Here is a 24,141-nt window from a genome sequence, read left to right as displayed (position 1 = left end):
CAGTCTGTACTCTCTTCTCCATCAGTCTATAATCTCTTCTCCATCAGTCGGTACTCTCTTCTCCACCAGTCTGTACTCTCTCCTCCATCAATCTGTACTCTCCTCCATCAGTCTGTCTGTACTCTCTTCTCCATCAGTATGTCTGTACTCTCCTCTCCATCCGTCTGTACTCTCTTCTCCATCCGTCTGTACTCTCCTCTCCATCCGTCTGTACTCTCCTCTCCATCCGTCTGTACTCTCCTCTCCATCAGTCTGTACTCTCTCCTCCATCAGTCTGTATTCTATCCTCCATCAGTTTGTACTCTCTCCTCCATCTGTCTGTACCCCCTCCTCCATCAGTCTGTACTCTCTGCTCCATCAGTCTGTACTCTCTGCTCCATCAGTCTGTACTCAATCCTCCATCAGTCTGTACACTCTTCTCCATCAGTCTGTCTGTACTCTCTCCTCCATCAGTCTGTCTGTACTCTCCTCCATCAGTCTGTACTCTCTTCTCCATCAGTCTGTCTGTACTCTCTCCTCCATCAGTCTGTCTGTACTCTCTCCTCCATCCATCTGTACTCTCCTCTCCATCCATCTGTACTCTCCTCTCCATCAGTCTGTACTCTCTCCTCCATCAGTCTGTATTCTATCCTCCATCAGTTTGTACCCTCTCCTCCATCTGTCTGTACCCCCTCCTCCATCTGTCTGTACCCCCTCCTCCATCAGTCTGTACTCTATCCTCCATCAGTCTGTCTGTACTCTCTTCTCCATCAGTCTGTACACTCTCCTCCATCAGTCTGTACTCTCTCCTCCATCAGTCTGTCTGTACTCTCTCCTCCATCAGTCTGTACTCTCTCCTCCATCAGTCTGTCTGTATTCTCTCCACCTTCAGTCTGTCTGTACTCTCTCCTCCATCAGTCTGTCTGTACTCTCTCCTCCATCAGTCTGCCTGTACCCTCTCCTCCATCAGTCTGTACTCTGTCCTCCATCAGTCTGTACTCTCTCCTCCATCAGTCTGTACTCTCTCCTCCATCAGATTGTACTCTCTCCTCCATCAGACTGTACTCTCTCCTCCATCAGACTGTACTCTCTCCTCCATCAGACTGTACTCTCTCCTCCCTCAGTCAGTCTGTACTCTCTCCTCCATCAGTCTGTCTGTACTCTCTTCTCCATCAGTCTGTCTGTACTCTCTTCTCCATCAGTCTGTCTGTACTCTCTTCTCCATCAGTCTGTCTGTACTCTCTCCTCCATCAGTCTGTCTGTACTCTCTCCTCCATCAGTCTGTCTGTACTCTCTCCTCCATCAGTCTGTCTGAACTCTCTCCTCCATCAGTCTGTCTGTACTCTCTCCTCCATCAGTCTGTACTCTCTCCTCTATCAGTCTGTACTCTCTCCTCCATCAGTCTGTACTCTCTCCTCCATCAGTCTGTACTCTCTCCTCCATCTGTCTGAACTCTCTTCTCCATCAGTCTGTCTGTACTCTCTCCTCCATCAGTCTGTACTCTCTCCTCCATCAGTCTGTCTGTACTCTCTCCTCCATCAGTCTGTCTGTACTCTCTCCTCCTTCAGTCTCTCTGTACTCTCTCCTCCTTCAGTCTCTCTGTACTCTCTCCTCCATCAGAATGTCTCCGTTTATGTGTGTCTTGTAGGTGGCAGCACACACACACACACACACACACACATACTTACCTCCAGTAGGAAGGGTTCTGTCTCTGTAGTTTTGCCCGTGGCGACACACTGGAAGGTGGCATTCTGCCCTGCATTGACCTCCACATCCCCCAGCCGAGAGAAGTGGGGAACCTTGTCTGTAGAGAGAGAGAGAGATCCTCTGTGATACTGATGCACTGACAGTTCCTTATTATCATATGACTACACACACACACACACACACCTCCTCCATCCTTACCTCCAGTAGGAAGGGTTCTCTGTCTTGTCTCACACACACACACACACACACACACACACACAGAGGACGAGAACATCAGTGCAGCAAAGCTCTCCCAGTCATGCCTGTGGGCAGGGACTTCACGAAGACACAGGCTGCTCAACCAAACTTAGTTTCTCCTCTCAGAGTTCTACAGTATGTGAGAAGACTTTCTCTCCCTGTCACAGACATTAGAATGCCTGCAGTGCAACTGTAAGCATTACTCTTATATACTTTAAGTACACTTACAGTACCCTTATGAGAACAGCTATACATTATTCCTTTCAGACACTTCAACATCTTTATCAACACATCAATCAACACATCACTTCAGCGTTATTCTGTGTTCTATCCCTTCTTAACAGTTCAATTGCATTCTTAGGCCACAATTCTCCCCCAGAAAAGGCTGTAAGAAAATTTACACTGAAAAATATCATACAGAAGAAATTCTAAGAAAAATGTACAGACCGTGGTGAGACTTTTTCTCTTGCCTCACTGTACCAAAGAGTTAGCTAGCTGTAACACACCTTGTATCGTGTGCTTTGTGGAGCATAGCAATTGTCACGAACGTCGTCTTGGAAATGACAGCGTAGGTGCAGCGTAGTGAGCGTACATTTTCTCTTTATTTAAAAAGACACCAACAAAACGCCCATGACGCTTACGAGGGCTATACAGGCCACTAAACAAGACAACTACCCACAATTAAGGTGGCAAAACAGGCTGCCTAAGTATGATTCTCAATCAGAGACAATGATAGACAGCTGTCACTGATTGAGAACCATACCCGGCCAAAACATAGAAACCGAAAACATAGAAATAAATAAACTAGAATGCCCACCCTAGTCACACCCTGTCCTAACCAAAATAGAGAATAAAAGCCTCTCTATGGTCAGGGCGTGACAGCAATAGAGGAAGCCAGTTAGAACACACTAGTCCAGTAAAGTGCTTGTGCATAATTGCATCTACAGTATCTGAAATCACAGGGATTAGATTTGATGTTTTCTAACCTGTACAAGATCCCATCAAACTGCTCTGAATGGCTACAATGGTTTCTCTGGCTTCTGCCTCAGCTCTACAATGAGGAAAAAAACTGTAAAGGGGTGCTAATAGTCAGACTTCTATAAAAGCTGGTTAGTACATTCCTGTAGTCTGCTTTGCTTAAGCATTAACACCTCTCTGGCCCACAACTGAGTTTTATAAAATACTATTTAACTTATGACCCTTCTAGATAGGGGTAAAAACCTAAACAATAAATTAATACTCTGTACATTACCTGTATTTGACTTGCAATTTAACCTTTGACCTTTGTGCTAGAGACAAATGCTCTTCTTTGCAGTAAAGGTCTAACCTATCACAAGGATGTTCGTATGTGTTCCCTGTGATGTTCAGAGGCAGAGGGACAGTGATCTGAAGTTTGACTATAAATGAGCGAAAAATGTCATAGATGTCATAATTTGATTGATTTCTGACTTCGGTACGTGTATCAAACACTTGGCTCAAAATGTTGAACAGTCAACTCAGCAAAAACAACATACAAAATAGGACATATATATTTTGGAAAGTTAAAATCATGTATTTATGATGTACTTACTGTACTGTGTCAAACTGACCCAGAACATCACCCGTTTATAGCCTTTAGGAATGTTTAAGGCACTTGGTTCATTGCCTGCCTGAGATGTTAAATTCAACTTAGTGAAGAGCGTTCTACGTAGTTTTATACTATTCTGATTGGCTGATGCATTGAAATGACAATATCATTTAAATAAACCCATAAAATCTGTACAAATGTTTCCAGTGATTTACCTTAATGGTAGCTCTATACTACAGGAACAACTGTATTATTTGTTGAGCTCTATACAGTAGCAACTCAAGAGGAAAAGGCTGGGAGACAGAAACATTGTAGCACAGAAATAGAAAGTGATACTTTTGCACCTGCAAAGCGAGCCCCTCAATAGATGTGTGAGTACTTTACCCAGTTGAGTTTTGTGTGACTATGAACGCAACACACTCTATACTGAGAATAATGTGATGAGGCCTTGGTGGTGGCTCAGACTGTACAGAGACGGACTAGTGAACAGATGAAACCCTGTCATAATAAACACACACTCGGGAGTGTATCACAGTGCGTCTACTTATTTATCCAGCACCAAAGCCACTGGGTGTGTGTCCAGTGTGTTCTATCACTCAGAGGTAAGCAACCACAACCCTTTCCCCCTTCACTTTTACTAGCTTCAGCAGCTTTATTTTCCGACAGGGGACATAGTGAACATGACTCAACGTTGATGTGCCAGAATTAGCTCATGTATACGGTTGGTTTACACCTGTTGTCCCTGGGCAGGTGGGGAAGGACTTTCAAATAACACCACAACACCACAGTATTTGACGGTCCTTTCTTATCCCGGGGATGATGGGATGAGAGGAAAACAGAGGGAGGAAAATAGGGAAGCACGAAGAGAGGAACAGAAGAGGAGGGGAAGAGAGAGACATCTGTCCAGCTGTCCTCCGTGCACCTGACACTCCTATCATGAGTCTCCATGGAAACGGACATCTGCCCACCTCTCTCATTTCTCTTTTCCGCTCTCGTTCTTTTCTCTCTCTCCAATAAGCGCATCGAGGGACGATCTGTTGCTAAATTGATTTCTGCACGTAGTTGGTAGTCTTTCAGCACACATGCACGCTAGCTAGTTCAGTCTCTTGGTATGCAGGCCACATTATGCAAGTCACATTTTTACATCTAAACAAACTGCAATTTGACAGAGATTTCATTGGAACGCAACATGTGTTTGGAATAATGATAGTGACACTGGGGAAAATAACAGAAATGTCAAGCATGTTGGAATGTGAATATAAGAGAGACTCGATTTGTATCTCCTGCAGGCCAAACAAGTTATTTCTGCTGCCTTAGGGGGCATCGTGCCAGCTTGGAGTGTGTGTGTGTTCTGTGTGTGTGTGTGTTAAAGAGGTTCCGTGGAGGGCCCTGACAGCCGCAGCATCTCCTAATGAGAGTGTTGATTATTTAATGGGGACGGTGGGGGCCAGGGAGATGACATCTGCATCAGCGCCAAGAGACGTACCCGTCAAACACACATTATTCACACACAGAGGGCCCTGGAGACCACTCTAACTCAGCAATGGGTCCCATATAACCGTGGAAATGAACGCATGCTGGCCGACATTCAGGTGACAGAGGCTACGTGTTAAAAGTTTAAGATGAGTTGAGCTTGTCTCTGGTGTTTTGGAGAGGGTTTATGGAGAGAAAGAGAGAGAGAGATGAACTTGTGAATGATTTATAAAGGTCTGGCTGTTTTTTAACAGGTGGTAAAAGCTATCTGAATTTCATGAGCTCATTAACGCCTTCCATTATCAGTCATTAACATTTCCTCCTGGTCCGCAGTTTCTGCTTTTCACTGAGGATTATCCCTTTACGGAGTTCCAAGGCAGGGGCCATCTTGGCTCGAGACCAACCGCTAGCGTCCATTACGGATTTGGTTGGCTCAATGTTCCCTGACGTCTACAGGGGTCAGTGGTGGTCAATGTAAACTGTGACAGGTCTCAGCACCACTCCTATACACTCTGTCACACATTGTCAGCACAGCAGAATGAGCTGAGGGCTTTCTGTCTGTATGTCAGCATTACTTGCCATTTGGGACACAGCCTTTCACTGAGCCTGCTCTCCCGTAGAGGTAATGGGTCTGGGGACAGCAGGTGAGTGGCTCAGGAGGAGAATGGTCAGGTACCCTGTAGAGGCATGGGTAGGTAGGGAGGGGCTGCACTGAAGGAGGGAGGTTTTACTGGGGAAATATCTCAAAGAAACACAATGGTGTTTAGAGAAGCAAGGGGGTTGGGGGGGTGATGGGTGTTTGCACTGAGAGCTAAGGGAGGGGGTGGGGGGATTGCACTGAGGGAGCGGGTTAGTTATAATGGGGAAATCTCTAAGAGCATCACCATGTGACATTATGGTCCAGTTAGAGACCTCAGACTACTGCTGTTCTCGTCATGCCTTGGTGGAGAGGAAGAGAAAACAACATGTGACGAGAGTCCGTTCACCCGGTCGCCTGCTGTTTTCTTGGGACAGTGTGTGTGTTTCCTGGAACAGTACATTAGCTCTGAGAGAGTGGGCTTGTCTTGGTGACCGGGAGAGTGGCGAGCGGAGCGACGTGCTGAGCAGTCAGGAAGATAAAGGTCACCAGCTCACTGCCTGGTCGACCGGAACAAAAGGAGCGGCATAGTGCAGCCGTGGCCATGGGAAATCAGACACGTGTCCACATGCCAGAAGCCTCTCAGAACCTTTGAGAGCAGTGCCTTCGCCTCTGCTGATTATTTTACAAGCCTCTGTCCTTGTCTGTCCAACCACCCATCACAGTCCTGAGACTGTTTGTACACCCCTGAGCGCCCAGACACGCATTTTCCCATATCTTTGTCAAAGGTTACGGGCTCTGTGCTCTGTTCTGAAGTATATTGGTACATTTGTACTTTGGTGCCTTGGTGCATTAATACGGTGCATTGGTGGTATAGTGGTGTGCTGGGTTTGCTATGTTGGTGTGTTGGGGCAGTGCTTTCTGGGCTGATATACATTCGGACACAGGTGCTGTACTGTGGTGGGTAGCTACTTACAGCAGGGGTAATTGAGCAGCAGGATGTCGTCAATGGCGATGTAGCCTCGCCGTTCTGCTGAGACCGATGCTTCAAACACCACCTGAGGAGAGACAAGCGGGAGAGATGAGAGGAGAATGGAAGAAAGGATTTCACGTTAGGGGGGGTGGGGGGGGGGGGGGGGAGGGGGGGAGGGGGGAGTCCTAGTCAAACAGCTTGAATCCACTGAGGCCTGTCTGTGGAGAATCTCTCGACTCAAACATCCATAGTTTAGCAGAGCCCCATAGGACAGCTTCGTTTCACACAGTCATCTCTCTCTCCCACCCTTCCTTTCCCTCCTTCTCTTTCAAACAGCCATCTCTCTTCATCAGAGAACACACACAGAACATTGGACCCGCAGGACTCATTGAGCGCTGCCCAAATCTCTACTCACTCATCTAAATGAATCTAGACTCATGCTGAGAAACCAAAGTGAATCCCAGATCTCTCCCACAGAGAACCAAAGTGAGTCTGGGCGTCTGAAAAAGAATTACTGCCACAATAACCCATATCGTTTAGTGAGGGACAATTTACTATTTTACCGCAGAGGCACAACAAATAAATAAACGGCGCATGGACATGGGGTTTACTGCATTCATATATGCCAGACTTTAAATAGCACTTTACATTCAAGTCATTTAGCTGGGCTTGATTGAGCTGTCCTGGCACAATGGAACCACTGCAATAGTCACTGACAAACCACACAGTGTAAAGCTCTGCCAATGATCCTAAAAGGTCATCAGAGGTGTAGATAATAGTTGATGTGTTTCACCCACTCACACAGACAATAATACATGAGCTGTGACCTGAAACCAGCTGACTCTTGATAGTTCACATTTCACTATCACACACTCGATGGGCCCTGTCAAAAGTAGGATGTCCTTTAGGAAGCAGCCCCAGTGAGTTGCCGTGTTGACAATACATCAGGCTCTAAGTGCCTGGTCTGGATCGATAGAACCACAGATGGATACAGGCCACGCATCCCTGTCTGCTAATATCTTAGTATTCTTCATTCTTATGTGTGGGCCATTAGAGAATCAACTTCTCTATTCATCAGCCGCTGACGCACACACACACACACACCGCGACACACCCGGCCATTGACTCGCTCAGCACTGCACAGAGCCTTGACCCTACCTCATTATGACTATCAGCATCTGGCTGTACTCAGAGGAGAAAGGGGAAATGCGGGAAAGAGAGACAGAGGGGCAGAGATAGAGAGAAACAGAAAGAGAGAGAGGGGCAGAATGAGAGTGAGAGAGAAGGAGATGAGAGAGAGAACGAGAGAGAGGGGGGAAGAGAGAGGGGCAGAGATAGAGAGAAAAAGAAAGAGAGAGAGAGGGGCAGAACAAGAGAGAGAGAGAAGGAGATGAGAGAGAGAACGAGAGAGAGGGGGGAAGAGAGAGGGGCAGAGATAGAGAGAAAAAGAAAGAGAGTGAGGGACAGAGAGAGAGAGAGAGAGTGAGTCGGGGAAAGAGAGAGAGAGAGAGAGACAGAGAGACAGAGAGAGTGGGAAAGAGTGGGAAAGAAAGAGAGAGAGAGAGAGAGAGAGAGAGAGAGAAAGAGAGAGAGAGAGAGAATGAGAGAGAGGGGGAAAGAGAGAGGGGAGGAGATAGAGAGAAAAAGAAAGAGAGAGGGGAGCAGAATGAGATAGAGAAAGAGAGAGGGAGAGAGAGTGGTGCAGTGATAGAGAGAAAACTAAAGAGAGTGAGGGACAGAGAGAGAGAGAATGAGAGAGAGGGGGAAAGGGAGAGGGGAGGAGATAGAGAGAAAAAGAAAGAGAGAGGGGAGCAGAATGAGAGAGAGAAAGAGAGGGAGAGAGAGTGGGGCAGTGATAGAGAGAAAACTAAAGAGAGTGAGGGACAGAGAGAGAGAGAGAGAGAGAGAGAGAGAGAGAGAGAGAGAGTGGGGGAAAGAGAGAGAGAGAGAGTGGGGGAAAGAGAGAGAGAGAGTGAATCACTAAAACAATACAGAAATACGGAAAAAGAAGGAACAGCATGTCAGAATTCAGCTCAATGTAATTGAAGAATCCATAGACTCTAACCACTTCTGGGAAAATTGGAAAACACTAAACAAACAACAACACGAAGAATTATCTATCCAAAATGGAGATGTATGAGTAAACCACTTCTCCATTCTTTTTGACTCTATAACAAAGAACAAACAGCAAAAACACATACATGATCAAATACAAATCTAAGAATCAACTATTAAAGACTACCAGAACCCACTGGATTCTCCAATTACATTGAAGGAGTTACAGGACAAAATAAAAACCCTCCAACCCAAAAAGGCCTGTGGTGTTGATGGTATCCTCAATGAAATGATCAAATATACAGACAACAAATTCCAATTGGCTATACTAAAACTCTTTAACATCATCCTTAGCTCTGGCATCTTCCCCAATATTTGGAACCAAGGACTGATCACCCCAATCCACAAAAGTGGAGACAAATTTGACCCAAATAACTAGCGTGGAATATGTGTCAACAGTAACCTTGGGAAAATCCTCTGCATTATCATTAACAGCAGACTCGTACACTTCCTCAATGAAAACAATGTACTGAGCAAATGTCAAATTGGCTTTTTACCAAATTACCGTACAACAGACCATGTATTCACCCTGCACACCCTAATTGACAACCAAACAAACCAAAACAAAGGCAAAGTCTTCTCATGCTTTGTTGATTTCAAAAAAGCCTTCGACTCAATTTGGCATGAGGGTCTGCTATACAAACTGATGGAAAGTGGTGTTGGGGGTAAAACCTACGACATTATAAAATCCATGTACACAAACAACAAGTGTGCGGTTAAAATGGGCAAAAAACACACACATTTCTTCACACAGGGTCGTGGGGTTAGACAGGGATGCAGCTTAAGCCCCACCCTCTTCAACATAAATATCAACGAATTGGCGCGGGCACTAGAAAAGTCTGCAGCACCCGGGCCTCACCCTACTAGAATCCGAAGTCAAATGTCTGCTGTTTGCTGATAATCTGGTGCTTCTGTCACCAACCAAGGAGGGCCTACAGCAGCACCTAGATCTTATGCACAGATTCTGTCAGACCTGGGCCCTGACAGTAAATCTCAGTAAGACCAAAATAATGGTGTTCCAAAAAAGGTCCAGTCACCAGGACCACAAATACAAATTCCATCTAGACACTGTTGCCCTAGAGCACACAAAAAACGATACATACCTTGGCCTAAACATCAGCGCCACAGGTAACTTCCACAAAGCTGTGAACGATCTGAGAGACAAGGCAAGAAGGGCATTCTATGCCATCAAAAGGAACATAAATTTCAACATACCAATTAGGATTTGGCTAAAAAATACTTGAATCAGTCATAGAGCCCATTGCCCTTTATGGTTGTGAGGTCTGGGGTCCGCTCACCAACCAAGACCTCACAAAATGGGACAAACACCAAATTGAGACTCTGCACGCAGAATTCTGCTAAAATATCCTCCGTGTACAACGTAGAACACCAAATAATGCATGCAGAGCAGAATTAGGCCGATACCCACTAATTATCCAAATCCAGAAAAGAGCCGTTAAATTCTATAACCACCTAAAAGGAAGTGATTCCCAAACCTTCCACAACAAAGCCATCACCTACAGAGAGATGAACCTGGAGAAGAGTTCCCTAAGCAAGCTGGTCCTGGGGCTCTGTTCACAAACACAAACACACCCTACAGAGCCCCAGGACAGCAGCACAATTAGACCCAACCAAATCATGAGAAAACAAAAAGATAATTACTTGACACATTGGAAAGAATTAACAAAAAAACAGAGCAAACTAGAATGCTATTTGGCCCTACACAGAGAGTACACAGCGGCAGAATACCTGACCACTGTGACTGACCCAAAATTAAGGAATGCTTTGACTATGTACAGACTCAGTGAGCATAGCCTTGCTATTGAGAAAGGCCGCCGTAGGCAGACATGGCTCTCAAGAGAAGACAGGCTATGTGCTCACTGCCCACAAAATGAGGTGGAAACTGAGCTGCACTTCCTAACCTCCTGCCCAATGTATGACCATATTAGAGAGACATATTTCCCTCAGATTACACAGATCCACAAAGAATTCGAAAACAAATCCAATTTTGAAAAACTCCCATATCTACTGGGTGAAATTCCACAGTGTGCCATCACAGCAGCAAGATTTGTGACCTGTTGCCACGAGAAAAGGGCAACCAGTGAAGAACACACACCATTGTAAATACAACCCATATCTATGCTTATTTATTTTATCTTGTGTCCTTTACCATTTGTACATTGTTAAAACACTGTATATATATATATATATATATATATATATATATATATATATATATATGACATTTGTAATGTCTTTATTGTTTTGAAACTTCTGTATGTGTGATGTTTACTGTTTATTTCACTTTATATATTCACTTTATATATTATCTACCTCACTTGCTTTGGCAATGTTAACACATGTTTCCAATGCCAATAAAGCCCTTGAATTGAATTGAATTGAGAGAGGCAGAGACAGAGACAGAGAGAGTGGGAAAGAGTGGGAAAGAAAGAGAGAGACAGACATAGAGACAGAGAGTGAAGGAGAGTGGGAAAGAGAGAGAGAGACAGAGAGAGAGAGAGAGAGAGAGAGAGAGAGAGACAGCGAGAGTGGGAAAGAGTGGGAAAGAAAGAGAGAGACAGACAGAGAGAGAGAGAGAGTGAGGGAGAGTGGGAAAGAGTGGGAAAGAAAGAGAGAGAGAGAGAGAGAGAGAGAGAGAGAGGGAGAGAGAGAGAGAAAAAAAAAACACTTGTACATTCAGTCACACACATCTGAGAGAGGTATAGACACACACAAGTACATCAGCAACAACCAGGCTCTAAGTGTATTCCTAGAACTGTGATATTTGTCTCTCAATCTTTCTGATTGGATTGTATAGAGCACTGTCATAATTGTCCAGGTCAGGTTACAGGAGAACACAACCCTACAGATTATCTCTCAACCCCAACCAACAAAGAAGGAGAGATCTAGGGGTCTGAATATGTGACGGGTTTTATGGCCCCTCACACCCCTGGTAAATCTCAGGCCACAGACAAATTCCTTTGTTATTATGGAGAACCAGCCTCAGAACATTAAACATGAACTAAAGGGACTTTGGAACAATGGTTTTGCCAGCCACAATGGTGGTCATGACGATAGATGGAATATGAAAATGTATGTAATTTTTGTTCTGTTATTAAAGGTTAGTAGATGACGTTATTACGAAAACATTGTAACGTGAAGAGTTTTCCTAGTATATGTTTGATGTTTATACACAAATAAAGAGAACACTAAAATAACACATCCTAGATCTGAATGAATGAAATATTCTTATTAAATACTTTTTCTTTACATAGTTGAATGTGCTGACAACAAAATCACACAAAAATGATCAATGGAAAAAAAAAAAAAATCTAATTTATCAACCCATGGAGGTCTGGATTTGGAGTCACACTCAAAATGAAAGTGGAAAACCACACTACAGGCTGATCCAACTTTGATGTAATGTCCTTAAAACAAGTCAAAATGAGGCTCAGTAGTGTGTGTGGCCTCCACGTGCCTGTATGACCACCCTACAACGCCTGGGCATGCTCCTGATGAGGTGGCGGATGGTCTCCTGAGGGATCTCCTCCCAGACCTGGACTAAAGCATCTGCCAACTCCTGGACAGTCTGTGGTACAACGTGGCGTGATGTCCCAGATGTGCTCAATTGGATTCAGGTCTGGGGAACGGGCGGGCCAGTCCATAGCATCAGTGCCTTCCTGTTGCAGGAACTGCTGACACACTCCAGCCACATGAGGTCTAGCATTGTCTTGCATTAGGAGGAACCCAGGGCCAACCGCACCAGCATATGGTCTCACAAGGGGTCTGAGGATCTCATCTCGGTACCTAATGGCAGTCAGGCTACCTCCGGCGAGCACATGGAGGACTGTGCGGCCCCCCAAAGAAATTCCACCCCACACCATGACTGACCCACCGCCAAACCGGTCATGCTGGAGGATGTTGCAGGCAGCAGAACGTTCTCCACGGCGTCTCCAGACTGTCACGTCTGTCACATGTGCTCAGTGTGAACCTACTTTCATCTGTGAAGAGCAAAGGGCACCAGTGGCGAATTTGCCAATCTTGGTGTTCTCTGGCAAATGCCAAACGTCCTGCACGGTGTTGGGCTGTAAAGCACAACCCCCACCTGTGGACGCCGGGCCCTCATACCACCCTCATGGAGTCTGTTTCTGACTGTTTGAGCAGACACATGCACATTTGTGGCCTGCTGGAGGTCATTTTGCAGGACTCCTCCTTTTGGCAGTGCTCCTCCTGCTCCTCCTTGCACAAAGGCGGAGGTAGAGGTCCTGCTGCTGGGTTGTTGCCCTCCTACGGTCTCCTGATGTACTGGCCTGTCTCCTGGTAGCGCCTCCATGTTCTGGACACTACGCTGACAGACACAGCAAACCTTCTTGCCACAGCTCGCATTGATGTGCCATCCTGGATGAGCTGCACTACCTGAGCCACTTGTGTGGGTTGTAGACTCCGTCTCATGCTACCACTAGAGTGAAAGCACCGCCAGCATTCAAGTGACTAAAACATCAGCCAGGAAGCATAGGAACTGAGAAGTGGTCTGTGGTCACCACCTGCAGAACCACTCCTTTATTGGGGGTGTCTTGCTAATTGCCTATAATTTCCACCTGTTGTCTATTCCATTTGCACAAAAGCATGTGAAATGTATTGTCAATCAGTGTTGCTTCCTAAGTGGACAGTTTGATTTCACAGAAGTGTGATTGACTTGGAGTTACATTGTGTTGTTTAAGTGTTCCCTTTATTTTTTCGAGCAGTGTACATTGTACGTGGTATGGAAAATATCCAAATCAAAGAGAATGTTTTGGGAAAGATGAAATGTGAAGTTAGAATTAAAATTGGATTTGAGAAAAACTTAGACCTTGCCTCATTAACTTGGTACGCCCAGAGAATTTCCCTAAAGGCGGTTACGCCCACTTCTGTCCCAAGGGTATAAATCCTGTGAGTATAGAATTTACGACAGAACTACGTGACCCCAGCTGCAGCAAGGTCTAAAAACCCAGAACGCAACTCAAGTTTGAAGACAAAGAAATCATTTTCTACCCAAGCTACGGATGAGTAGCTGTGCCTAAGTGGGTGAATTCAAGTCGAACAACCTAGCCTCCATCTCCCATCGAATTGTGGTATCTAAAGGGTTTCATTCCTATGCTGTGAGCTCTGAGCTACATAGCTGTCTGTCCTCAGAAGACCCTTTCCAGAGAAAAGGGTGAGAGACCAGACTCCTAAGCCAAAAAGGACACTGACATCGGTAGGACGAGCAGGGAGGTGCGCAGAAGAATTGCGTAATCGAACAGCGGAACGGTCCACGCAGAGAATCCTCGGAGATCATCCCCACGTAATTACATCATTATATTCTGACCCATAAGAGCAGCAGTTTGAGGCAAGGCTAGGGTTAGAATAGCATAGCTGACAAATTCACCCAAATGTATATTTCTCTTGTGTACTTTCTTTTTCCTCTCTCTTTTGAAATTCCCATTGTGTGTAACACGCGCCATAGTGTGTTGGCCGTTATACTAAGTTCTAATCAATAGCCTATAATGTGTTTTGTCTATGTGTATCTTTTATCAGCATTTTAGCTTTTTAGTAAATAAATATTCAACTAAAATTGGTGTGGTACGAATTCATTGGTGGGACCAGGGTCCGTGCAGATTCACGGGCTAGACGACGTTTAGAACGAGATTGGTAGAAGCAACTGGTTAATTAGCGGCTGTTGTAAATTCGATATTCTGATATTCTTTCAGTTCATTTGGGAAATAGAAACTCAATAAAAACTAGTTTTCCCATGTTGCCCCAGGTTAATGAGTTAATAATTGCTTGATTCAGTTAATCATGCAATTAGAAACTTTAATCATTCGATGAACAACAGTCGTTACATTAACTAATACAACGTCACGACAGCACCATAGAAGTAAAGCACTTTGGGAGTGAATGTACTTCGAAGAGTACTGGAGGAGGGATGGGTAAAAGACTGGTCGTCATGCAGATAGAGAGAGAGAGAGAAAGGCAGAGCACAGAGGTCATGAGCAGATGAGCTCCTGTATTTTCCAGCATGCTCTTAAAAAAAGATACTGTAGATTTAGAGTTAGATAAACTTGGATTTTTTTTGCCAGTGACATATACAGGATGCTACCCTCTACAACATTACCTTCATTCCAAATCAAAACTCAAAAACCTACAACCTGATTTTGGACAGAATTACGGAATCACCTGGAAGGCAACTACCAAAGATCATTATTCCAAAGCTAAACCGCAAATTCTCTGGGAAACAACAGAAATCTGAAAACACCATCCAACCTGGAACTGAGTGAGTAATGTTAAGTCTGAAGCTATATGTTATTTCCAAAAGCCAAGAAGAAAAATGTAAGATAAGGCTACCAAGCTTGATACAACTTTAATAGCATTAACATGTCAAGTGAGTGGTGTCAAAGTCCTTTAGCCCAACAATGGCAGGAGGTCATTAAAATACAGCCCCCTGTGTATGTAAAGATACATACAAGATGGCGTAGCAGTAGGTCGTCCTGTCCTGTCGAATCCCTGTATATATCGTTTATTTTTCGTTTTTTACATACTTTCTCCACATATCTCTTTGAAAACATTTTGCTAAACCCTAAGCTTCCAAATACTTTCCCGAAACCCAACCTACCCAATGTAGCTATTTTTCCTAAAGTATTTATATTTACTTCGGGACCCCTCAACTGAAGCTAGCCAGCTAACCAGCGGGTATGCTAGCGGTCTCCAGCTAACCGGTCATCAGCTAACCTGTAGTTCGGAAAGCTCTCGCCTGTTCGTACAACGCGACTTTAACCAGAGCACAACGGACCTATTTATTTTTCATCCCCGGATTCCCACCGCAAACGGAACATCTTTCAGATGGATTTTTCAGCAACTAGCTATCTAGCTAAACCGCAACCTCGGATTACTCCTGGCTAGCGTTTCCACCCACTTAGCTTGAAGCTAGCCCGGCCGTAGCACCTGCGCTACCACCGTAGCATACTCCTGAGCTACAATACCCGGGCCCACGACCGGTCTACCGATGTCATCGCATGAAGAGGAATAAACAGACTCACCCCATCGCGACGTCCCCCAAAGGCTAACTCTCTAGCCCTCGCTATCTCCCTGCTTGCTAATTCGGCCTGCTAACTGCTAGCTTGTCCAGCTCCGGCCCGCTAACTGCTACCTTGTCTAGCCCGGGCCTACAAACTGTTAGCTTGTTAGCACAGGCCTGCTAACCGCCTGAATCGCCGCGTCTCAAACGCTCACCGGACCCATATTTACTTTCTATCTCTTTTGACTTTTAATTTGTTTATACCTTCCGGAAACCTGCCTCACCCAATGTGATACGGAATCGCTATTATTTTTTTATTTATTTTTAGAACACACTCAAGAACCTCCAGAAGCTAACCAGCTAACTAGCTACAAGCTATTTAGTCATTGTTAGTTTTTTTTTTACCTGGATAACACTCGCCAGGCCAGCTTCCCTGCCCCATCCACCGCTGCCCCCTGGACACTGATCTCTTGGCTACATAGCTGATGCACGCTGGACTGTCCATTAATCACGGTACTCCATTCTGCTTGTTTGTTCTATCTGTTGGCCCCGTTGCCTAGTCTACGCCATTTTACCTGCTGTTGTTGTGCTAGCTGATTAGCTGTTGTCTCACCTACTGTTTTAGCTAGCTTTCCCAATTCAACACCTGTGATTACTGTATGCCTCGCTGTATGTCTCTCTCAAATGTCAACATGCCTTGTATACTGTTGTTCAGGTTAGTTATCATTGTTTTAGTTCACAATGGAGCCCCTAGTTCCACTCTTCATGCCCCTGATAACTCCTTTGTCCCACCTCCCACACATGCGGTGACCTCACCCATTACTACCAGCATGTCCAGAGATACAACCTCCCTCATCATCACCCAGTGCCTGGGCTTACCTCCGCTGTACCCGCACCCCACCATACCCCTGTCTGCGCATTATGCCCTGAATATATTCTACCATGCCCAGAAACCTGCTCCTCTTATTCTCTGTCACCAACGCTCTAGGCGACCAGTTTTGATAGCCTTTAGCCGCACCCTCATACTACTCCTTCTCTGTTCCGCGGGTGATGTGGAGGTAAACCCAGGCCCTGCATGTCCCCAGGCACCCTCATTTGTTGACTTCTGTGATCGAAAAAGCCTTGGTTTCATGCATGTCAACATCAGAAGCCTCCTCCCTAAGTTTGTTTTACTCACTGCTTTAGCACACTCTGCTAACCCTGATGTCCTTGCTGTGTCTGAATCCTGGCTCAGGAAGGCCACCAAAAATTCAGAGATTTCCATACCCAACTATAACATCTTCCGTCAAGATATAACTGCCAAAGGGGGCGGAGTTGCAGTTTACTGCAGAGATAGCCTGCAAAGTAATGTCATACTTTCCAGGTCCATACCCAAACAGTTCAAACTACTAATTTTGAAAATTACTCTCTCCAGAAATAAGTCTCTCACGGTTGCCGCCTGCTACCGACCCCCCTCAGCTCCCAGCTATGCCCTGGACACCATTTGTGAATTGATCGCCCCCCCATCTAGCTTCAGAGTTTGTTCTGTTAGGTGACCTAAACTGGGATATGCTTAACACCTCGCCAGTCCTACAATCTAAGCTAGATGCCCTCAATCTCACACAAATCATCAAGGAACCCACCAGGTACAACCCTAACTCTGTAAACAAGGGAACCCTCATAGACGTCATCCTGACCAACTGGCCCTCCAAATACACCTCCGCTGTCTTCAACCAGGATCTCAGCGATCACTGCCTCATTGCCTGTATCCGCTACGGAGCCGCAGTCAAACGACCACCCCTCATCACTGTCAAACGCTCCCTAAAACACTTCTGTGAGCAGGCCTTTCTAATCGACCTGGCCCGGGTATCCTGGAAGGACATTGACCTCATCCTGTCAGTTGAGGATGCCTGGTCATTCTTCAAAAGTAACTTCCTCACCATTTTAGATAAGCATGCTCCGTTCAAAAAATGCAGAACTAAGAACAGATACAGCCCTTGGTTCACCCCAGACCTGACTGCCCTCGACCAGCACAAAAACATCCTGTGGCGGACTGCAATAGCATCGAATAGTCCCCGTGATATGCAACTGTTCAGGGAAGTCCGGAACCAATACACGCAGTCAGTCAGGAAAGCTAAGGCCAGCTTCTTCAGGCAGAAGTTTGCATCCTGTAGCTCCAACTCCAAAAAGTTCTGGGACACCGTGAAGTCCATGTAGAACAAGAGCACCTCCTCCCAGCTGCCCACTGCACTGAGGCTAGGTAACACGGTCACCACTGATAAATCCATGATTATCGAAAACTTCAATAAGCATTTCTCAACGGCTGGCCATGCCTTCCGCCTGGCTACTTCAACCTCGGCCAACAGCTCCACCCCCCCCCGCAGCTCCTCGCCCAAGCCTCTCCAGGTTCTCCTTTAACCAAATCCAGATAGCAGATGTTCTGAAAGAGCTGCAAAACCTGGACCCGTACAAATCAGCTGGGCTTGACAATCTGGACCCTCTATTTCTGAAACTATCTGCCACCATTGTCGCAACCCCTATTACCAGCCTGTTCAACCTCTCTTTCATATCGTCTGAGATCCCCAAGGATTGGAAAGCTGCCGCAGTCATCCCCCTCTTCAAAGGGGGAGACACCCTGGACCCAAACTGTTACAGACCTATATCCATCCTGCCCTGCCTATCTAAGGTCTTCGAAAGCCAAGTCAACAAACAGGTCACTGACCATCTCGAATCCCACCGCACCTTCTCCGCTGTGCAATCTGGTTTCCGAGCCGGTCATGGGTGCACCTCAGCCACACTCAAGGTACTCAACGATATCATAACCGCCATCGATAAAAGACAGTACTGTGCAGCCGTCTTCATCGACCTTGCCAAGGCTTTCGACTCTGTCAATCACCATATTCTTATCGGCAGACTCAGGAGCCTCGGTTTTTCGGATGACTGCCTTGCCTGGTTCACCAATTACTTTGCAGACAGAGTTCAGTGCGTCAAATCGGAGGGCATGCTGTCTGGTCCTCTGGCAGTCTCTATGGGGGTGCCACAGGGTTCAATTCTCGGGCCGACTCTTTTCTCTGTGTATATCAATGATGTTGCTCTTGCTGCGGGCGATTCCCTGATCCACCTCTACGCAGACGACACCATTCTATATACCTTCGGCCCGTCTTTGGACACTGTGCTATCTAACCTCCAAACAAGCTTCAATGCCATACAACACTCCTTCCGTGGCCTCCAACTGCTCTTAAACGCTAGTAAAACCAAATGCATGCTTTTCAACCGGTCGCTGCCTGCACCCGCATGCCCGACTAGCATCACCACCCTGGATGGTTCCGACCTAGAATATGTGGACGTCTATAAGTACCTAGGTGTCTGGCTAGACTGCAAACTCTCCTTCCAGACTCATATCAAACATCTCCAATCGAAAATCAAATCAAGAGTCGGCTTTCTATTCCGCAACAAAGCCTCCTTCACTCACGCCGCCAAGCTTACCCTAGTAAAACTGACTATCCTACCGATCCTCGACTTCGGCGATGTCATCTACAAAATGGCTTCCAACACTCTACTCAGCAAACTGGATGCAGTCTATCACAGTGCCATCCGTTTCGTCACTAAAGCACCTTATACCACCCACCACTGCGACTTGTATGCTCTAGTCGGCTGGCCCTCGCTACATATTCGTCGCCAGACCCACTGGCTCCAGGTCATCTACAAGTCCATGCTAGGTAAAGCTCCGCCTTATCTCAGCTCACTGGTCACGATGGCAACACCCATCCGTAGCACGCGCTCCAGCAGGTGTATCTCACTGATCATCCCTAAAGCCAACACCTCATTTGGCCGCCTTTCGTTCCAGTACTCTGCTGCCTGTGACTGGAACGAATTGCAAAAATCGCTGAAGTTGGAGACTTTTATCTCCCTCACCAACTTCAAACATCAGCTATCTGAGCAGCTAACCGATCGCTGCAGCTGTACATAGTCTATTGGTAAATAGCCCACCCTTTTTCACCTACCTCATCCCCATACTGTTTTTATTTATTTACTTTTCTGCTCTTTTGCACACCAATATCTCTACCTGTACATGACCATCTGATCATTCATCACTCCAGTGTTAATCTGCAAAATTGTAATTATTTGCCTACCTCCTCATGCCTTTTGCACACATTGTATATAGACTCCCCCTTTGGTTTCTACTGTGTTATTGACTTGTTAATTGTTTACTCCATGTGTAACTCTTTGTTGTCTGCTCACACTGCTATGCTTTATCTTGGCCAGGTCGCAGTTGCAAATGAGAACTTGTTCCCAACTAGCCTACCTGGTTAAATAAAGGTGAAATAAATAAAACATTTAAAAAGAATGATAAGATATGAAAAGATCACAAAATGAAGCTCTTTACGGAAAATCAAGATACACTTTTTTTTGTTAACTAATATAAAAATGGGAAATTAAACAACCTCATCTTCCACACAGACTATCCCCTGGCATGGTACAGTGCTGGGGGGGGGGGGGGGGGGGGGGGGGGGGGGGGGGTGTTACAGAGGGTTGGAAACTCAGGATACTACACAAAGAGGACTCTGAGTCAGCAAATATAAATCTCTATAAGTCTGGAACAGTATGGGTACAGGGCAACACCAAACAGTTTCAGCTGGACTTTAACATAATCAAAGAATTTGCTCAGCAGGGGAAGTTCTCCCTTTGGAAAGATACCCCCATCCCGAGCAGGTCAGACCAGACCTCCTCATTACTTAACCCCACAGACGAGCAACCCCTAGCGGCAGTCAACCTTCCAGCATAGAGTACTACTCCCTTATTGAAATGAAGGATACACTTACCTAGCTGGAGGTAAGGCAGGTGGAGCTGGAACAGCAGGTGATTACACTCCAGTCAGCACACACCCAGACAACATTCCAGCACAACAACATCCACTTAACCAGACCCGGAGAGTTGGAGGTGGAGAGAGACATATCTGCACTCTGGACTGTGGTGATACAACTTCAACAGGAGAAAAAGCAGGAGCAGGAGAAGAACAGAGCACTAGAGGAGAGGATCAGACTGCTGGAGGAGAGGGTGAGGGGGATGGCTTGTGACTGAGAACAACCCACTAGAGAGGTGGCCACCCTCACAGAGAAGCCAGCAGAACAGCCCACCTCAAAAGACAAAAGTCTCGACACCACAGCAGAAAAGTCCACCCCAGATCCTGATCATAGCGTCAACATCACAGCGGGACAGACAAATGAAGACCTCCAAGCCCAGGGATCCCACCTCCTCCGAGCACCCCCCCCCCCCCCCCCACCCTGATAGCTTTCCTGACCACCCCCCCACACCCAGGACATACACAAGCAACAAATTGTACTCCGTATGGACTCAAACGGGAAATATATACAAGAAAAACAACTTTTTCCCAAACACAGTGTGTCTAAACTCTGGTGTCCAAACACACAGTGTGCCCTAGACCTTCTGTCTGAGGACCAACTAGGTTGACCCAGCCACATAATAATGCACACAGGCACAAACGACCTGAGAGCACAGTAGGAAAGAGTGGCCACAGCACTCAAGGGAGTGATTGAAATAGCTTCTTCTACTTTCCCCAACGCACAAGTGGTTATATCCACCCTGCTACCATGAAAATACTTCCACCCTGCTACCATACAGCAGGTAAACGCAAGTATGTGCCTCAAAACCAAATGTCCACCTGGCCCAACACTCCACCCTGGACTTCAACAACCTTTATGACCAGGTCCACCTATACAAGGCAGCAGTGCCCACCTCTGCCCGGGTCATAAACAACATCGCTCTCAAACGCAGCCCCAACACTTCACACATGAGCAACAGATCAATAGACACCTCGCTGACACCAGCGAGACACTCTCCCAGAATTGTGGGACCCCCCCGGACCTACACATAGAGGACGCATGCCGAGAGGACCTACATCCAGACCACCTTACCACCAGCCACATCCACATCCCTACCCCAACTAATCAACCCCCCCCAAGTCAACCATGCCCACACTGCATTTATTCCCCCTCAGATCAGACCTATCCCCCCTGTACCCACCCCAAGCCCTCCACGCCCGCAAAGAGGGCCTCAACTTGGAAGTCATATATACGCCCAGGCCGTGAGCAGGCAAGCAGGCTCAACCCCCACTCCTACACTAGCCCAAGCCAATGGCACGTACCAGATGCTCAGCAGGCTCAGGTCACACTTACTGGCGTGAGGCCAAACCACACGACCAACAACATTGGACACTTTATGGAACACAAAGCCTTCACTATCTCATCCTGGAATATCCAAGGCCTGGGGTCATTTGCCTTTGGCCTAAAGAGCAAGAACCTGGACTTCATCAAACAAATCGGAAATACAGTATTTCTCTAGGTTACAGAGAGCTGGTAGTCCCATCCACCAAACTACCAGGTGTGAAACAGGGAAGGGACTCAGGGGGTATGCTAATTTGGTATAGAGCAGACCTAACTCACTCTATTAAATTAATCAAAACAGGAAGATTTTACGTTTGGCTAGAAATTCAAAAGGAAATGATGTTAACAAAGAAAATGTCCTCCTGTGTGCTACCTATATCCCCCCACTAGAATCCCCATACTTTAATGAAGACAGCTTGTCCATCCTGGAGGGGGAAATCAATCATTTCCAGGCCCAGGGACATGTACTAGTCTGTGATGACCTAAATGCCAGACCTGAACAAGAACATGACACGCTCAGCACACAGGGGGACAAACACCTGCTCCCCTAGACACAACTATGTCAACAAAACCAACAAAAATGGGTCACAACTCCTGCAGCTCTGTAACACGCTGGGTATGTACATAGTCAATGGTAGGTTTGAAGGGACTCCTATGGTAGGTACACCTACAGCTCATCTCTTGGCAGAAGTACTGTAGACTACTATCACTGACCTCAACCCAGAGTCTCTCAGAGCGTTCAGTCAGCCCACTGACACCCCTATCAGACCACAGCAAAATCACAGTCTACTTGAACAGAGCAATACTCAATCTTGAGGCATCAAAGCCAAAGGAACTAAGTAATATTAAGTAATGCCCTAGATGGAAGGAATGTAGTGTGGAAACCTACCAAAAACAATTAGGCAACAACAAATTCAATCTCTTTGAGATAACTTCCTGGACAAAAGGTTCCACTGTAATAGTGAAGGTTTAAATGTGGCAGTAGAACATCTTAAAGTATATTTGACCTCTCAGCTTCCCTATCAAATCTAGAAATGTCAAACAGAAAACCGAAGAAAATGAACAACAATGACAAATGCTTTGATGAAGAATGCAAAAACCTAAGAAAGAAATTGAGAAACCTGTCCAACCAAAAACATAGAGATCCAGAAAACCTGAGTCTACGCCTTCACTATGGTGAATCACTAAAACAGTACAGAAAAACACTATGGAGAAAAAGAAGGAACAGCACATCAGAAATCTGCTCACCATAATTGAAGAATCCATAGACTATCCACTTCTGGGAAAATTGCAAAACACTAAACAAACAACAATACAAAGAATTATCTATCCAAAAAGGAGATGTATGGGTAAATCACTTCTCCTATATTTTTGGCTCTATAACAAAGAACAAACAGCAAAAACACATACATGATCAAATACAAATCTAAGAATCAACTATTAAAGACTACCAGAACCCATTGGATTCTCCAATTACATTGAATGAACTACAGGACAAAATAAAAACCCTCCAACACAAAAATACCTGTGGTGTTGATGGTATCCTCAATGAAATGATAAAATATACAGATAAACAAATTCCAATTGGTTATAATAATACTCTTTAACATCTTCCTTAGCTTCTTCCCCAATATTTGGAATAGGACTGACCACCCCAATCCACAAAAGTGGAGACAAATTTGACCCCAATAACTAGCGTGGGATATGCGTCGACAGCAACCTTGGGAAAAACCTCTGCATTATCATTAACAGCAGACTCGTACATTTCCTCAGTGAAAACAATGTACTGAGCAAATGTCAAATTGGCTTTTTACCATATTATCGTATGACTGACCACAGATTCACCCTGCACACCCTAATTGACCACCAAACAAACCAAAACAAAGGCAAAGTCTTCTCATGCTTTGTTGATCTCAAATACGCCTTTGACTCAATTTGGAATGAGGGTTGCTATACAAATTGATGGAAAGTGGTGTTGGGGGAAACATACAACATTATAAAATCCATGTACACAAACAACAAGTGTGCGGTTAAAACTGGCAAAAAACACACATTTCTTACCACAGGGCCGTGGGGTGAGACAGGGATGCAGCTTAAGCCCCACCCTCTTCAACATATATATCAACAAATTGGCGAGGGCACTAGAACAGTCTGCAGCACCCGGCCTCACCCTACTAGAATCTGAAGTCAAATGTCTATTGTTTGCTAATGATCTGGTGCTTCTGTCACCAACCAAGGAGGGCCTACAGCAGCACCTAGATCTTATGCACAGATTCTGCCATTCCTGGGCCCTGACAGTAAATCTCAGTAAGACCA

The 24,141-nt window shown here is 45.7% G+C and overlaps 1 protein-coding gene across 8 annotated transcripts in view; it reads right to left on the bottom strand.

The window, feature by feature from the left end:
* LOC109907395 (receptor-type tyrosine-protein phosphatase U) overlaps window positions 1-24,141 on the bottom strand; it is a 270,543-nt gene that overhangs the window by 87,141 nt on the left and 159,261 nt on the right. For all 8 annotated transcript variants that reach the window (XM_031793448.1, XM_031793451.1, XM_031793454.1 and 5 more), the window contains exons 4-5: window positions 6,517-6,598; window positions 1,668-1,783 (exon numbers count right to left, since the gene is read on the bottom strand). In XM_031793448.1, coding sequence (XP_031649308.1) covers window positions 1,668-1,783; window positions 6,517-6,598 — 198 coding nt within the window. The remainder of the gene's footprint in view (window positions 1-1,667; window positions 1,784-6,516; window positions 6,599-24,141) is intronic.

The sequence above is a fragment of the Oncorhynchus kisutch genome, linkage group LG17 (genome assembly GCF_002021735.2).
Source record: "Oncorhynchus kisutch isolate 150728-3 linkage group LG17, Okis_V2, whole genome shotgun sequence".
Lineage (NCBI taxonomy): Eukaryota > Metazoa > Chordata > Actinopteri > Salmoniformes > Salmonidae > Oncorhynchus > Oncorhynchus kisutch.
The sequence above is the reverse complement of the archived record's forward strand: the minus strand, read 5'-3'. Positions and strand labels throughout refer to the sequence as shown.